At 38.9% G+C, this 17598-nt stretch overlaps 1 protein-coding gene across 1 annotated transcript in view; it reads left to right on the top strand.

The window, feature by feature from the left end:
- Positions 1-17127, top strand: part of JAKMIP2 (janus kinase and microtubule interacting protein 2) — a 78841-nt gene extending 61714 nt beyond the window's left edge. Inside the window, exons 9-15 of the mRNA XM_012658240.1 lie at positions 228-281; positions 1160-1225; positions 3003-3071; positions 5296-5373; positions 7355-7558; positions 13088-13153; positions 17077-17127. Coding sequence (XP_012513694.1) covers positions 228-281; positions 1160-1225; positions 3003-3071; positions 5296-5373; positions 7355-7558; positions 13088-13153; positions 17077-17127 — 588 coding nt within the window. The remainder of the gene's footprint in view (positions 1-227; positions 282-1159; positions 1226-3002; positions 3072-5295; positions 5374-7354; positions 7559-13087; positions 13154-17076) is intronic.
- The last annotated feature ends 471 nt before the right edge of the window (positions 17128-17598 follow it).

The following is a 17598-nucleotide window of genomic DNA, read 5'->3' on the forward strand; positions in this document are numbered from 1 at the left end:
TCCATTTTGCAACTGGCAAAATTGAGAATGAACTGTTAGGTAGTATGCCCAAGTGCACGCAGCTTGTAAGAAGCAGAGTAGGAACTTACAGCCAGGTGTGTCTGATTGAAAACATCCCAAGAAGGTACAGCCCTACAATGTCTTCCTCTAACTTAGTGTTCAGGCACTGATAGAATGGTAGGCCACCTTTGTGCCTTTGACTTGAATGCATCTCCTTGATTTTGCAGGATGTGAACATCCCTGATCTCATAAAGCAGCTTGATATCTTGGGTGATAATGGGGTAAGTAATGAATTGACTAAGTGTAGTATAGATATGAATTTGCCTAAACAGAGGCAAGAAATACTTTCCAGTGCATCATGTGTAAAATAATAGCAAGTGAGATGCCATGTTCACGTAAGGATGTCAGCTCCCTGGAAAGAGTCTACAATTTATCAAACAACTTGGCTAAGGGATTGGAAGGATCTCTGGAAGGTAGTAGCAGAAACAGGTCCTGGTAAAGTGTTTTTCATGGACATATTTCAGGTTTGAATGCTGACCACATCTGCAGTGATTAAAGCTAATTACTGCCTGACTGTTGCAGAAGCATCCAGTGTGAAATTAATCAGTCATGCAGTTGCAAATGCTGCTAAATACTAGGGTTGTTGGCAGCCCCGTGAAAATGGACCAGGAAGCTCTAATCCGTTTTCTTTCTAAAAACACCTCCAGACAGGGTCAAGGCATATTAATTCAGTGGGAGGACCATTCATTGTGATACTAGATGAATGATGTGTGTAGGTTGAAGGAGTCACTGTTTTTTTCCCCTTGAAAAATTATCAAAGGAGAGAACAGAATCAATAAAATCACATCAAAACCGCTATGAAGAGACTGCTCTTTATTTCATTTTGGTTTCTGTTTTTCTCATAACGTGACTATTAATGAAGTATGCTCACAATGACACAAATCAAAACAGTAGTAAAGAGATGTAAAAAATCACATTTAATATACTTCTTTGAGGTTTTGAATTAACTCTTTGTTCATTATTACTAGACAGAACAGGATTTGTTACGGTCCCACACAGGCATGTTCAGTGTTGTCTGTGGCAGGCAGTTAGGCAGTACTTTTAGTGTAAATATCATAAGTATCTTCAGCTTATTTCCTCTCTTTTTTATTTTTCACAGAATTTAAGAAATGAAGAACAAGTGGCCATAATTCAGGCCAGCACCGTGTTGTCCCTGGCAGAGAAGGTAATTATTTATACTGACATTTCAATCATCTCTGTCTGGCTTACCACCCAAAGAGCAGGGTAGGGTGTGAAGGAAATTCCTTTGGCACATGATTTTATGTTATTGAATACATAATACACCTTTTATTTTTAAGGGTGATACAACCCAGATAGAATAAGAAAACACAGAAGAAAAGTCTATACACTGATTGGGGATGGGTGGATAAATTTGGCTTTGAAGTCCCTTAAAAATATATAATTCTTTAAAAATGGGAAACTTCTGGATTATATTATTCAAATGATCCCTACCAAGCAGGGAAACCAACAAAGAAAGTTTTTGTTGAGAGGTGGTAAACTGGAGCATTGCTCTTGTCACAGACTTTTCCTCTATTGCCATCTCATTCACAAAGCCCAGTGTAGGACTTTCAGGAGAAAATCAATACTGAGTGTGCTCTTGCCCCCTTGTGTCTAAACCTGGTAAATGGCAAGAGAGAGAGAAGAGGAAAGAGCCAAGTGGAGAAGCCAGATAACTTGTATTGAGGGCACCTCCGCAATCAGCGCGTGAAGCCGGGACTGGTAGCACGCACCTGTAGTTCGTTACTCTGGAGGCTGGGGAGGGAGGATCACTTGAGCCCAGGAGTTCGGAGCTGTAGTGTGTTGTAATCACACCTGTGAGTAGCCACTGCACTCCAGCCTGGAGAACATAGCAAAACCACATCTCTTAAAAAAAAAAAAAAAAAAAAATCGGCGCAGAGTTGAGAGTCATGTGCACCTGGTTGGATAAACTGGGAAGGTATAAATTCATTGAGATGCTTCCTTAATTTCTAATGTATAAAATGCTTGTTGGAAATTAAATGAAACCATGTGCAAGCAATCAGTTTTCTCCAGTCTGAAATGAAGGAATGTTACAGGTCAAATGACACCATTAAGTTACTCAAAATAATGACATAAAAAAAAGTAGGGGAGCATGAAAGTATTGCTATAAAATAAAAAGATATTTAGAAATATTGGAATGAATATTTGTTGGATTGCAATTTAAGCGAAACCAGGTGCTTTTTTTAAAAAAGGACATTTTGCTGACAACCGGGAAAATTTTCATATGGACCAGATATCAGATGACAAAAAGAATTGATGTTAATTCTGCAAAGTGTGAAAACAGCCTTGTGGTTGTGTTATCAATGCTAACATCAACATCATATAACAGAATGATATATTCTGCGTATTGGGAAAGATAAGTTTTTTTTATGTGATTTAAAGTGTTTCCACTTAACAAAAAATAATTCTTCCATGCTTTGCTATAATCAGTTTTACATACTGAAAAATTACCATTTCTCCAGTCTGCCTGGCCATCTTCCTCTCATCCTGCTCCCTCCAGCCATGGAGCTATCGGACATGGTATCCTTTCTGCTTGGAACTTCCTTTTCATTTTTTCCTAGTCATCTCTCACCAATTCTTCAGACTCCAGTACAATTAACACTTCCAAGAAAGCCTCCTATGGTGCCCTCCAGTGACAGCAGAAGTCTTGTTGGTCTTGTTCACCATTACAGTCTGAGTACCCACCTAGCACTTGGTAGACATCCATGAATGCATTTGTTGAATGAATGGATGGATGGATGAATGCATAGAAGACTATAGTTTTGTTTCTCAACTAAGCGATAAAAATACATTGTTTTCACTTCAGTTCTCAGTATGCTTCCTGATATGTAAGGGAAAGAGACTAAGCACCTTAGTGGACAGCACACAGATATACGTCATATCAAGCAATCATGTCAAACACTTTTGTCTTGTTAACCCTTTAGTGGATCCAGCAAATCGAAGGAGCAGAGGCTGCCTTGCACCAAAAAATGATGGAATTGGAAAGTGACATGGTGAGTACAAAGTTGAGGTATCGTAAAAATTAAGAAAAATTTACAAGCCAAATGGAAAATGAAAGTTGCCTCTACTGGTTTTATCTGGCACTGATGAAAATATGTAGCCTTATTATTTTGTGTTCAGACCATGGAACAAAATTCCCAGAAGTATCTAATTTCAAGTTATAGTCTCAAAAAACAAATGTTGTATTTTTGGGAAATTTCCAAAACTAATGCTGAAGAAAATTGAGTTAGGTGTTTTCTTGTGTTTTCTTTCTTAGGCTAAATAATTTTTCTACTGTATTTAATTATCAGGTAAAACTTAATGAAATGGTGGATGTAACTCTGATTTTAAAAATCCCCAAGCCACCTGCCATCTATTAGGATAGCTCCTGTCAAAAAACCAAAAAATAACAAGTGTTGGCAAAGATGTGGAGAAATTGAAACCCTTGTGCACCATTGGTGGGAATGTAGAATGGTAGAGCTGCTATGAAAAAATACGACGATTGCTCAAGAAATTCAAAATAGAATTACCATATGATCCAGCAATACCACTTCTGAGTGTATATCCAAAAGAATTGAAAGCAAGGTCTAGAAGACATACTTGTACTCCCATGTTCATAGTGGCATTATTCACAACAGCCAAAAGGGGGAAACACCCAAATGTCCATAGATAAATGAATGGATAAATAAAATGTGGCATATACATACAATGGAATATTATTCAGCTTTAAAAAGGAAGGAAATTCTGATATAGCTAGCTACAATATGGATGTACTGTGAGAACATTATGTTAAGCTAAAAAAACTAGTCATAAAAAGATACCATATGATTCCACTCATGTGAGGTACTTAGAGCAGTCAAACTCACAGAAACAGACAGTAGACTCTGGTTGCCAGGGCTTGAGAGGAAGAGGAAATATAGAACTGTTGTTTAATGGATATAGTTTTAGTTTTTCAAGATGAAAAAATTCTGGACATTGGTTGCATAACAATGAATACAATTCACACTACTGAACTATACACTTAAAAATAGTTCAGGTTGTAAATTTTATGTTATGTGTATTTTACCATGATTTAAAAAAAAAAATTAAATCCCCATATCTAGGAATCAGTTATTATTAACTTACAACAATGATTAGAATTTTATAACAAGACTATCATTAATATTATCATGGTAACTAAAACACATGCAATGGATTCCTATTAGGGAGTCCTATAATAAGAACAACGTGCATTTATATAGCGTGTCACAGCTTATAAGTCATTTGCTTGTATTTTATACAGGGTTCACATTTTACCAAGAGGTTAGGCTCTAAAGTTAAACCGTATAATGAGACGTGTACTGTATTCAATATTACCCTTGAAAGCTCTTTAAATGCACAATATTAATTACACAATCAGCCTGTACCAGGTACTGTTCCAGGCACTGGAATCCAGGCATCATCAGGAAAGTCAACAACAAAATTGCTGCATGCAGACATATATTCTCTCAAAAGTCAACACAATTGAGTTTTTCTCCAGGGTTGGAAGAGGCCTTTGTTCCTTCAGTTAAGCACCCAAAGAAACAATTGATTTGTACTTGGGACTATGTTGTACACAATGATACGGTTTTGAATGCCAATGGAAAGATGCTCATGATATGAGAGGCACACAGAAATTGAGAACCAGTGAGGGGACATCAATTTTATGTCTCCCAGCTCACACTGGCTTTGTGGTAAGGGCAGACGCCCACTCATTAAGTGGCACTGTGGGTGGATTCACTCCCACTTTTTATCTTTTTTTTTCCACTTCCACTTTTTAAACAGTTATTTGTCCTTATGTTTGCTAATTGTACACAGATGAATTTGAACAAGTTAAATTTGTTTATTGTACAAGGCTGCCACGTATAACATTTTATAAAAGTCTTCCAAAGATATACTATCACAATATTTTCACCCAAATAGACTTATTATTTAACACTTGTCAAAATCTATACTTACTTACATACTCTCAGATTGGCATGAAAAGTCTTTCAGAGCATTCCATGTGGGTTTTTCATTATATCGTTTATGCTTATTTCCATTGATTTTCGCATTCCCTCTGAGAGACTGTGAAAGTTGGACTAACTACGTCCCCAACAGGCAAAATCTATGACTCTACAAATACTAGTGATTTGTCTTATGGTAGAATTAGAGAAAGCATTAATCAATACAATTTATATGTCATTTTCTAGTTAACTAAGCTGACTCTATTTATCATAGGAACAATTCTGCAAAATAAAAGGCTACCTGGAAGAAGAACTAGACTACAGAAAACAAGCTCTTGACCAAGCCTATATGGTAGGTACAAGTGATAGACACCCAGAGTGTTTACAATTATATGCTATGGAGTAAAGTATCCTATTTAGTTTGCCATGCCATGTACTTGAATAGACCACAACATTAGGTCATTTATTCATTAGTTTCCAGTTCTAATTTAGAACAAATATATCCTTAGCTCTTTGCTATTATAATAGTCTTATAATATTTAATAAATATTACATGATACTCATTTTTTAAAATTAAATATGTATCATTAGATAATACTTAGATGAAGGAAAGATTGGATGGCAGTATAGATTAAAGAGAAATTTTTTTTTTCTATTCCTGTTCCTTCTGTATAAAGAGAAATTTTATTAAATCCAATTTTGGGGGAGTCTGATCTAGTTGGTAGAATGCTAATGTGTTTAATGTTTGTTATGTATATATTTAATTCATTTATTTCTCACAACAACCCTATGAGGTATACATAAGATTATTATTAGTATCTTATATATGAGGAAAGTAAGGTTTAGAGAGCGTAGAACTTTGCCCAAGTTGGGAAACAGGTAGTGTGTAGATCTGACTCCGCATACTGTGGCCCTAACTACCATAATCCAGCCACAGAGAGGGAGGCTGTGTGGGTAAGTGGGTTGTGCCTTTTTCTCTCCCACAGAAGATTATGCAGAGTGAGGAGCACATTCGACCCATTCCCTGTATCGAATTCATACCACACAATTCCTAATATTGGACTACAGCTCACATTTCTTCTGTCCTGATGCCCAGCCTCCCCCCCATTAATTCACAGTAATGAATCAAAAGAAAAAGAGCAAACTAGAGGAATATTTCAAGGAGTTGCTAGCAGAGGTTTTTATAATGCTTTCCTGGAAGCAGCCTGAGTCACTTTTGGGAAAAGAGTGAAGCACTTAGCCCCTGCTGTAACAAAGATGAATTAGTCTTCCCCCTCCAAAATGAATAAGAGATTCTGACCACCGTTCGAGAAGAGAATGCGAGTTGGTGCTAATCAGAGAACAGAAAAGAAAGTAATTTTTCCCTCCCTTCCTACCCTTTCACCTTTGCCGCCTTCTACATATACATAAAATAAGGTTAAGATGTATGTTTATGTGGTGCCCAAGACTACTGAGTAATCATTCAAAAAAAAAAAAAAAAAAAAGAAAAGAAAAGAAAAACCTATTTAATTTTAAAAAGATGAGATCTTCCTAGTCTAGGACAATATTCCCCACCAAAGCATGTCTAGTTGCTTCTGTCAAAGTTACAGGGGATAAGAATGTAGATTTTGGCAACTGTATCTGCAGCTTGTGGAAAAAAATAAAAACCAGATATGAGGCAGTAGACCCTTCATCTATAAAAGAGGAGAGCCAAAGAGAAATACTGTAGCTCGAACAACTATAGAACTCAGAGAACTAAAAAACAGACCAATTTCAAGACTGCAGGTCCTCTTTTGATCTTATTTCCCAATTTTACTTCAATAAAAAATATGGAGACTATAAAGCCATCTTCAAGTACAGAGGTTTGTCACGTGGAAGAGAGATGGCATTTTCTGCATGAGATATATCTCCAGTTTCAAGTATTTTGTTCCAACTTAGACCACTTATTTTTAAAAGTACAGTCACCATGATAGATGACTTTAAATATCTGAAGGTTTGTCAAGTGGAAGAGAGAACGAACTTATTCTCAGCTCCATTTGGGAATAGGAGGTACATTTACTATAGCCAAGTAAGGGCTTTCTAAAAATGAAAAGTATATGGAATGGACAGGATCCCAAAAAAGAGAACACATTTCCCCTTGCTAGAGAAGTTCACATATTGGCTAATGACCCTTATGGAATCTCATAACACAGGGATTTTCAGAAGAGCAGTTAGGCTGGAGAAGCTTTGAAATTGCTAAGATCCTGTAAGTCTAAAGTAATACATCTATGCACATACATATCCATAGTGTACTTCCCCACACCACACATAAATGCCGAGTTCCAAAGTTAGACTTTTCTAATTCTATTTGCCAGAGAATCCAGGAACTAGAAGCTACTTTGTACAATGCTCTGCAGCAAGAAACTGTTATCAAGTTTGGCGAATTATTAAGTGAAAAACAGCAAGAGGAGCTGAGGACGGCAGTAGAAAAGTTACGGCGACAAATGCTGAGGAAGAGCAGAGAGTATGACTGTCAGATTCTTCAGGAGAGAATGGAGCTCTTACAGCAAGCCCATCAGGTGAGGACTGAGTCGCTGCATCTGTGTAGGGTCAGTACTAAGCCAGTGGGACTTAGTACTGCACACATGGTACTGAGTGTGGGTATGGAGAAGCCCAGGAGGTAGAAGTTATTTTCAGAGACAAAAATAAATAGCTGTTGTTTCTCACCTTCACTCAGATACAGGATGACAGTTTTGTAATGATTTGGTCTTGAGAAAATTGGCATTTCAGAAGCATTGCATACTGCTGCTATTTTTAGAACTTTGTCAGAAAATACTATTAGAATCTCAAGGAGGCTGATTATCTCCCCTGGGCAGGGAAGCAGGACCCTCTCCAGGGCTTCCCTCCCACCGCCCACTCCAGTCCGTAACCTGGCCAGCCTGATCAGATAATCTGAATAGGGCAGAAGAGAAAAGGGCCTTTTTTTAAATTCCCAGAAGAAACAGCAACAACAACACAGCCTGGAAGCTCCATTTACTTACTGGCACTTGCTATATGTCAGGAACGCAACTAAGGGCTCTTACTCATATCATTTCATTTAATTTCCATAATAGCTCTGTGAGGTAAGTATTCTTATTATCCCAATTTTGGAGATAACAATACTGAAGATAAGAGTGCGTAAGCGATTTGCCCAAGATGACACAGAAAGTAAGCAACAGAGTCAGGATTACTGCAAGGTCTGCCTGACTCTGAGGCTGGTGTGCCTAACCACTGCACTACACTGTCAGCCATGACTTGTATGATTCCTCCAGACCGGCAAGGCTCAAAATAGGCACCCGACACTAATTTCCAGCCAAAATTCTTAATTTTAACTCTTCGTTCATGGCATAGCTTGACAGGTAAAGGGCTGGGGCCCTGATCAAAAAGCAGATTCAATAAGAATTCCCCAAATTGTAAGTGTCAGGCTAGAGTATTCAGTCCCTAGAAGCTATAAGAAGCAACTGGTACAGTTGGATACATAGGAGGTAAGAAACATGTGGTCATTAGTGATCAACGAGTGGAAAAGGAACAGCGTTTACTTTATGACGCCAATAAGAACAATTCACAGGGAACACGACACTTAGCACCTCCCGAGGCAGCCAGGAGCACTGTGGACCTTTATAGGCGAACAGATTACCCAAGTTAGCAGGAAACTCTGAAGCCATTTGTCCCCAGAGATGATAAATACAAGCATGTTTCTATCAATGCCCCTTCGGATTCCATCACAAAGGTTTGGCTTTGACCCACGGAAAGAGTTTTTAAAGCCTTTATTAACAGGCTCTATGGCATCATTGCATTACTTCATGCATTCTTTCCTGCTAGCACAGGATAAAAGTGTCCTCTGCACGAATCTCTTAGGCTGCAATAGCATTTAGTTAATTTCAACAAATCGGGAGTTATATCGTGGAACCACAAAAGCATGTGTTGTTAAGATGGACTAATAGTTACCTAAATTTTTCATAAAATCCTTACCCCCTTTGAGCCTCTCTTTAAACCAGTTAGCTAAGGTACTTCACTCCTGAAAGAGATGGTTTTGTTTCTTTGTTTTAAGTTATCCAGTTTGAGTTGATAGGCACATTACATTTCTGAGCCTCAGAGAGTTCCATTGACGTTTTCTGTCTCCCAAACAAGTGTTCATTTGAATATGCCTTTTCCAGTTATTTCTTACTCTCCTTCCCTTTTAATCAGTAGCTTAATTTCATAGAATTATTCCAGAAGACATTGGCCAGGATTTGTCATATATAATTATGTAATACACTCTAACTTCTAGAGCATATCACTGAGCATTTATTAGACATTTCTGCTTGAATATTTCAGAGTGAGCTCAAACATGCATTCTTCTCCTTCTCTCCTCTCACCCCATCTGCCTGTCTTGGTCAGTAGAATTATCATATCCACATCGTTCAGGCTAGAAACACTGGAGTCTTCTCTGTCCTTTACCTCCAAGAATTAATGCCAACACATCCATCTGGCATTTCCCCTGAAATGTTTTTGAAGCTGGTCCATTTTGTTTGCACTTGTCACCCAGGCATGTATGTGCAGGACTTTTCATTAATGCAACAGCTTCTAGGTACTGCCAGATGTCCTCTAAGGTAACCTGACTCCGTCATCGACAGGCTTATTCAGCCAAATCTTTAAATGCATTTCCTAGATGCTAGATGCCGTGCTAGGCATAGAGAATCCACCATGGACCCTGCCTTCACAAAACTTAAGATCTGTAGATGGATACAAAGGAGATTAATACAAAGAATAATTATGATACATCTTAATAAATGGCATTTTAAAAAGTACATGCAGGTGCCATGGGGTCTTAGTTCCAGCTCTCCTCTCCTTGGTCTACCATGCATATCGCCACAGATTCTTCTCACCTTTTCTCATGGTACATTCTTGCCCAGAAGCCTCCATGGTTTCAATTTCCAGTTGAGTCAAGCGTTGTGCAAGTCTCCTCATTAGCTGGCTACCTCTCCCAAAAAAACTTGATGTGAAACAATCTCCAGTGCATACTTTCCACTCCACTCATGCAAAACTTCCTGGTGCCACTTGGGCCATGATTTCCCACCTCTAAGTCATTGTATGTGCGACTGCTCACCCTAAAATGCTCTTTAGTTCCCATTTCATTGATCCAGACATTCTCATTTGTCCAGTCCCAGTTTAAGATCCACCTCCTTCAGGAGCCTCTCCCTGATGAAGAAAATGGACCACACACTGCTGAAAAAATCTACATTCCACGCCCTGTTATACACTCATCCAAAACCATTCACTGAGAAGCCACTGTGTGCCAGGCACTGGAATGTGATGGCAAACAAAGACATAAAGGTCACTACTGTCATCTGTCTTACAGATGGAAAAGGACAAAGCCACACATGAACAGTGACCAAGACAATTTCAGAGAGTGGCAATAAGTGCTATGAAGAAAGTTATACAATGTGTGTGAGTTTGGGAGTAGGATTGGCCACTTTAGACTGGCTGGTCAGAGAAGGTCTCTCTGAAGATGTCTAAGACCCAAGGAACAAGCCACACAAAGATCTTGGCAAAGTGTCCCAAAACACAGTGGCAGCAAGGGCTAAGTCCCTGTGGTGGGAATAAGTTTGGAATATTCGAGGAACAGAGAAAAGTCTAGTATGGTGGGAGCACACAGAGCCAGGATGGGGTTGACAGGAGGTGAGGTCAGAGAACTAAGAAAGGGCCAGACCATGTAAGGCCTTACTGGAGTTTGGGTTTTATTCTGAGTATAACTCGGCCATGCTTCCTCTGTCCCCTTCCCACCCCCTTAAACTCGAGGTCAGTGGTGAGCATTTTCATATTTAGAGAGTTCACACTGGCTGCTGTAGGTGGATGTAGGATGGTCAAGATATGAGGCAGGAAGAGCCAGTGGTGAGCTATCGTGCCAGTCCTGATGAGGGATGACAATGACTTGGTGTACCTGGTCACACTAGAGATCAAAAGAAGTAGGTAGAAAAAGGATCTATTTTGGACCTTGACAAGGTTTCCTGTTAGACTGGATGGTAAATGGATGGGAAGGAAAAGGAAATCAAGCATATGGCATACAATGTAGCATAACAACTTCATTTAACAAATATGTATGGACAGCTTCTCCATGCCAATCACTGTACCAGGAATTGTTTTTGCTGTCAATTACCTTTTCTACTTAATTTTATTATTGCATCTGGACCTGATAGTTCTTTGTGATCAGGACTAATTGATGCCTTATCTGTATTCTCCATCATATCCAGCATAGTCCTGAACATGCAACGAGTGAGGTGCCCAACAAGCACAGACTTGATGGCTGGATAGATACTGCAGTACTCTCACATGCTCATGATTTTGTCAGCATGATACTTACCAGTAGACCTATCAAGGAATTACTTGCACATTCAAGGTGGAAATGTCTTGCAAATGTATGCTTTTACTGTAGCTTTGGAGCATAGGCAGCACTATGGAAATATACACCAGCACACACAACACACACATATATACACACCATCCCCTTCTCCAGCATCCATTGCCATGTAATTTTAAGGTCAACTTTGATGGTCTCACTCTGACCAAAACACACCATCCCCTCCTGCACAAACCTCAGCTCTTTTCCTTTAGAGCAGGATTTCTCAAACATGGCAGTACTGACATTTTTCAGCCAAATAATTCTTTATTCTTTACTGTGTGGGCCTGGGGGAGGTGCTGTTCTGTGTACTGTAGGATGTTTGGTAGCATCCCAGGCTTCTACCCACACCCTAACTTCTAACTGGGTACACACAGTACCCAGTTGTGACAATAAAAAAAAAATGTCCAGGCAGTTAGATAGTAGCAGTGGTTGCACAACTTTGTGAATATACTAAAAACCACTGAATTATACAATTTGAAATAAACAAATGTATTAGCTAACTCTTTAAAATATCCAGAAATTGCCAAATGTCCCTGGAGGGATGGGGGCGGCAGGCAAAATCACCCCCAGTTGAGATCCACTGTTTCAGAAAGAAGGAGATGTGATTTCCAAGTTCCAGTATCCTTTGTTCTAGCTAGCTTCCCTTTTTTCTCCCCACGTCGCATTATAAAAACCTCTCTTTCTAAATTATCGCCCCATTTGGCTTCTAGTGTTTTCTTCTTAGACTCCCCCAGTTTTCTATTTTCTAATTATTCCCAACAGAGGCATTAAATAACAAGCCTGTGCGGTATATCTATGTGCAGGAACACAAAAGCCTTTCGATTGCCAGATGATAATGTGAAATTTTTACTTGTAAATAATTATCTATCTAATGTCGATTTCAAATTTGTTCTGTTTAAATTAGTGGAATTTTGTTATATAGTTGACAGGTAAGTTCAGAGACAGTCCTGGAGTTTTTCTGTCTTTCGGATTACTTGTGCTATGTTTGTTATGTTCTGGGTTTTTTTTCCCTAATTTATAGTTCCCTCCTGGGCATTTTTGTTGAAGCATAATCTCTATTTTGTTTTATGAGAATTGGCCAATCCTGTTTTGTGAGACTATACTACCCTGAAACAGTTGACACAAGGTTGAAAAAAAAAAGGTTAGCAAAGAACAATGGTGTTGTTTACATTTGTGTGAATCAGCCTTAGCCATTTTTAATGTCGTAATAAACAACCAAAAATCTCAATCCAAATGGTTTACAATAAAGCTTGTTTCTTGCTCCCTAGCTCTGGGACATACTGCTCTCTCTACAAGGATGTAATAGTCCCACGTCTCACTCCAACTCACATTCCACTGGCCAAAACAAGTCTCGTGGCCAAGCCCGATGTCACCCAATGTCAGTGCAGTGGGATCTGTACCTCTCTCACTGGGTAGGCATTGGCAGGGATAGGCCCAGTACAGATAGGTGGCAAGTATTTTTTGAAAATATAATCAATAACAATGATTTTCCACCATAAGAATGGATAATTTTTGAAACATGCAGTCCCCTTTTAGGTAGGGAAAAATGTACATGTAATGTTTCCATCTGCTAGTACAAATGTTCTTATTTTTATAGTAAGTTTTGCGTTTTAGTTTGGTGAACGATTTTTCTGTACTACTTAACACCCACTAATGCTTTTTTTTTTTTTTTTTGGTCTTTCTTCAGAGAATCCGTGACTTAGAAGATAAAACAGACATCCAGAAAAGACAGATAAAGGATTTAGAAGAAAAGGTATGTGTTGAGTTCAATATTTATTTTATTCTCTATTTGCTCAATCTTAAAGTCATATTGATTTTGCTCACTGCATTTGCTTTCTGTCTGCTCAGTTATTGTGTATTTTGCAGAGGCAGGTGTAGCTGCTGTAAACATAGCCTTCACCTTCAGTCAGGCACCAGAATTCCTGGAAAGGTTCTGGCATCAGTAACCCAGCCTTGACATGTTTGCCCTTCGTGTTGATCTTTTATTCTTTTCTGTGTTTTCTTTCTTCATCTTCATTTCCTTTCCAAAAGTTTCTTCTGAGTTTTGTTATTCTACTTTGCTCTTTTTTTAAAAATCTTTTTAGCACCTTTTTAAAATCTTTCCCATTATTATTCATGAAAAAGACCTTTCATCTTTGTGTAGTTTCACCTCAACAATAAGTTCAGAAACTTAGTTTGACCCATGATAATTAGATCCTCCTCTCACTTGCCTAGTGGTCTGAAGGAGTAACTGCTTCTTCCAAGTCAGCCAGTGTTTTGGGGGATAAAACACAGCAGTTCTTAGAGGGCACTGGGAAATGTGTGTGTGGTGGAAGAAGGGGCAGGGCACTGGCCAGGAGGCCAAGCAGGCAGCAGTGAGCCAGACTGTCCCTGCCCAGAACACAGCAAGGATGGCAAGGAGGTTCTGTCTGGCATTCCAATCTGATCGACTGGAAAGAGCTACCCAAATCCCAGTATTGAGAAAGGAGAGGGGTGTTTTGTTGCAGAGAAGAAAATAGCAAACCATCTGCCATTCCTGAGACAATAGTTAGAATTTGATTCATTTCAAATTGCTTCTATAGTTACCCAAATATGTGAGGTCAAAGAGTTGGTGGGGTCTAGTAGCCAGACCACCAGGCACCCAGATTCACCCAGATTCCTATACAGGTGGGTCTTCAGGGACTCATTTGACCTTGGGTAAGTGACTGTACCTCCTATGTCTAAGCCATGTCTATAAAACAGAGATGATAATACTTGCCCTTACCTCTTCTCATGGGTTCCATGAGGAACAAATGAAGTCACTTATATGAAAATTAGAAAAACTAAGAAAGTGTAAGTCAAATTAAAAGTATAATTTTTCAGGCCGGGCGCAGTGGCTCACGCCTGTAATCCCAGCACTCTGGGAGGCCAAGGCAGGCAGATTGTTTGAGCTCAGGAGTTCGAAACCAGCCTGAGCAAGAGCAAGACCCCGTCTCTACTAAAAATAGAAAGAAATTAATCGGACAACTAAAAATATATAGAAAAAATTAGCCGGGCATGGTGGCGCATGCCTGTAGTCCCAGCTACTCGGGAGGCTGAGGCAGAAGGATTGCTTGAGCCCAGGAGTTTGAGGTTGCTGTGAGCTACGCTGATGCCACGGCACTCTAGCCTGGGCAACAGAGTGAGACTCTGTCTCAAAAAAAAAAAAAAAAAAAGTATAATTTTTCAAATTTCCACCCCTCAAGTACACATCTTCTACAAAATTTTAAATTTGAATTTCCCTCATTTCAGAAATGGGCTATTTGGTTCTGCAGGATCAAACAAGGCAAAGGTAAAGTGCCATAAACCAAGGACTGAGTCTAATTTCCCAGTTTTGTCAGGAAGACCCACAGAAGGCAGGGATTGCTCCCAGCCTCCCTGGTTGTCAGAGCCCATGATGGAAGTCTTCCACTGTCCACACCTTTGAATGGCCAAATCTTAGCCATTCTCTCTGCTAATTCATAAATTGTCCTAGGGCTGGCTCAAGGAAAAGTCAAGGTTAAGGCAATTCTGCCCCCACAACTTCATGATACCATTCAGTCCCCATTCAGCTGAGGTTTAAAAACACAAATAAAAGAGGGAGGTTTTTTTTTTTATGTATCTATTAATGTCACCACCCTAGATTATTCTCTAAATAAATCCCATGGAAATGTTGGGAGAAGGGAAATTATGATTATGTTCACTGTCAGAATTCAGTGTGAACTTTTTTATAATTCTTTTGCCCAATGCACTTTACAGGTCTGAATTTCCTAAACATTTATGATAAAGGGATAATATACAGAACAGAAATCAAGGACTCTTTAGTTATCAAAGCTGCATATTTCACAGATGATAGCAAATTAAAACAATTCAGTTGATTTCAGATTAGAGATTTGTCTGAGAGGTGAGGTTTACAACTCACCTTCTATTCACTTGACTTCAGTTCAATTTGCCCTCAAGCCAGGTTAAAAAGGCTAAAGATCCCTTATGTCAGAGATACTCTTCATTGTTTCCCTTGGGGTACTTGAACACCCAGTCAGGGTACCTGCAATATCCCTTCCTTGTTGCTCATTTCCATGCTCACAATTAATACAAATCAGGGGATAACAACAAATGCAAAATTGCTTCAACTGTATGCAGCACGTTACCTTATCCAAAGCACTTCTACTGCCATTATCTCATTTGATTCTCAATTATTCTATGACACAGACACAGCAGATGTTATGATCCTCTTTTATGCGGATAATAAAACAATGGCTCAAGGAAATTAAATAACTTGCCTAAGATTAGGTAACCAATCTATGGCAAATCAAGACTAGAGAGGTCAGGGTGTCTGACTCCAAGTGCCATGGTCTGTCTCCTACACTGCAGGGACTAAGAATCTCATCACAGACTAAGTGATGGGCATCTCCCCATGCCCAGAGAGGTAGCTTTGATGTCTTACAGTCTCATAGGAAGAATGGGAAGCCTTCCATTCCTCTCCTCGAGCTTCTCCTGCTACGGTTATATCTTGGAGGAATGGAAAAAAAAAAAAAGGACAGAGTTTCTGCTTTTCAGAATAATAAACCAATACATGGCTCCTAGCACCATATTTATAACTCATTTGTAGAATTTAGCAATAGTGAAGCAAGAACCTTATACACAGTGGCATTAAAGGAAATATGCAAATAACATGCGCAATATGGCAATGCCACAGCCCTTATCCAAAAATGTGTCCAACAGCATGTTCCTGGATTGTAATAGTCAAGCAAAAGACTTCCTGATTCTGCAAAGGTGAACCACCAAGGAAATCAGTTACCTTTTAAAAACTGACCTGACCTGTTATGTTTTATAATTCACATACAGTTAGTTATATACCAGTGCTACACAAGCATGAGTTTGTCCATTCAATTATCTGCTTCTCTAGTGAAGTTCCTTGGTAAAGACAGACAAATCAGACTTCATTTAACTTCTGTGAGTCAAATAAAGAAAAGTCTATCCGAGAGGCATGACAGCTAGAGCAAAACGGTACATTCAGTATCTGAAACACCCACTGATGCAGAAGCATGTTTCATACCAATAGCATGGCCACCCGTCCTCACTTGCCCAGGACAGACCCCGTTTATACCTCTTGCCTCAGCGTAATTATTAAGGGTGTCCATTGCCTTCTCAGAAGTGCTCCACTGTGGATAATTAATTATATGTTTACCTTACATATTAATATTCTCCCTGCTGCACCTTGGTCCTAAAACCTACCACATAAACCAAATAGCGATAGCATTATGTGATTAAGTGTATGTTCTGATTATCTTTTGTGTTTTTGAAACACCCTCCTGTATATGAAAGACAGAGCCAAGGATACATAATGAAGTAAGACTCAGGATATCTAAGCTCTAGCCCTCTCTGTGCCATGACATTGTGTGAATATAAACTATTGATTTACTGCTCTGTGCTTATTTTTCTCATCACAAAATTAGGAGCTTAGACCAATTATCTCCAAGACCCCCTCATAATTCTAAAGTGTATGAATCAGTGTTAGCTGAACACTGGCATTGCTGTCAGTAGATACATGAAAGGTATGGATTTTTTTAAACAAAAAGGTAATTGAGGTATATGAGAAGTGGTCATACTTGAGCAATGTGGAAAAGCTGAGGTTTTGTACTACCTGAATGGTACTACAGAAATTCAGATTTACATAATCTTCTTCTTTTTCTTCTGCAGTTTCTGTTTCTATTCTTGTTCTTCTCTCTTGCCTTTATTCTATGGCCTTGATGTCAAGGTGCCTCTTAAAGGTAAGATTCCATTTAATTCTCAAACTGTGGTCCTAAGAGGTATTTGATAAGAAGGATGCTGTATATAGTTACTATGCTGTGTTTTTTAAAAACAGACACACTTGGTTTGGTTAGCCTAAATGCCATAAAATGAGAGAGACAATCTATTTGGGTGATTATTGGATAGATAAAGAATCTATAAAGCGTGCTGGGAACCAAGAATATTTCCCAGTTAACTGTATTACTTTGGGTAGTCACGGTATTTGTGGACCTTAGTATTCTCATCATAATCTCTCATTACACAGAAAGACTTGCTTCTATAAATGCAAAGTAAAGAAATATGACTTTATCTTTAAACTGGCCTTCAGCTTGAAAGTTCTGATTCTGTGAATCTAACGAGCTAATATTGATTGCTATTTTCAACTCTTTTCTCTAGCCTCTCTCCATCAGAACTCAGGAAAACAGGCTATTT

Source organism: Propithecus coquereli, unplaced genomic scaffold, assembly GCF_000956105.1.
Source record: "Propithecus coquereli isolate 6110/MARCELLA unplaced genomic scaffold, Pcoq_1.0 Scaffold58, whole genome shotgun sequence".
Classification (NCBI taxonomy): Eukaryota; Metazoa; Chordata; class Mammalia; order Primates; family Indriidae; genus Propithecus; species Propithecus coquereli.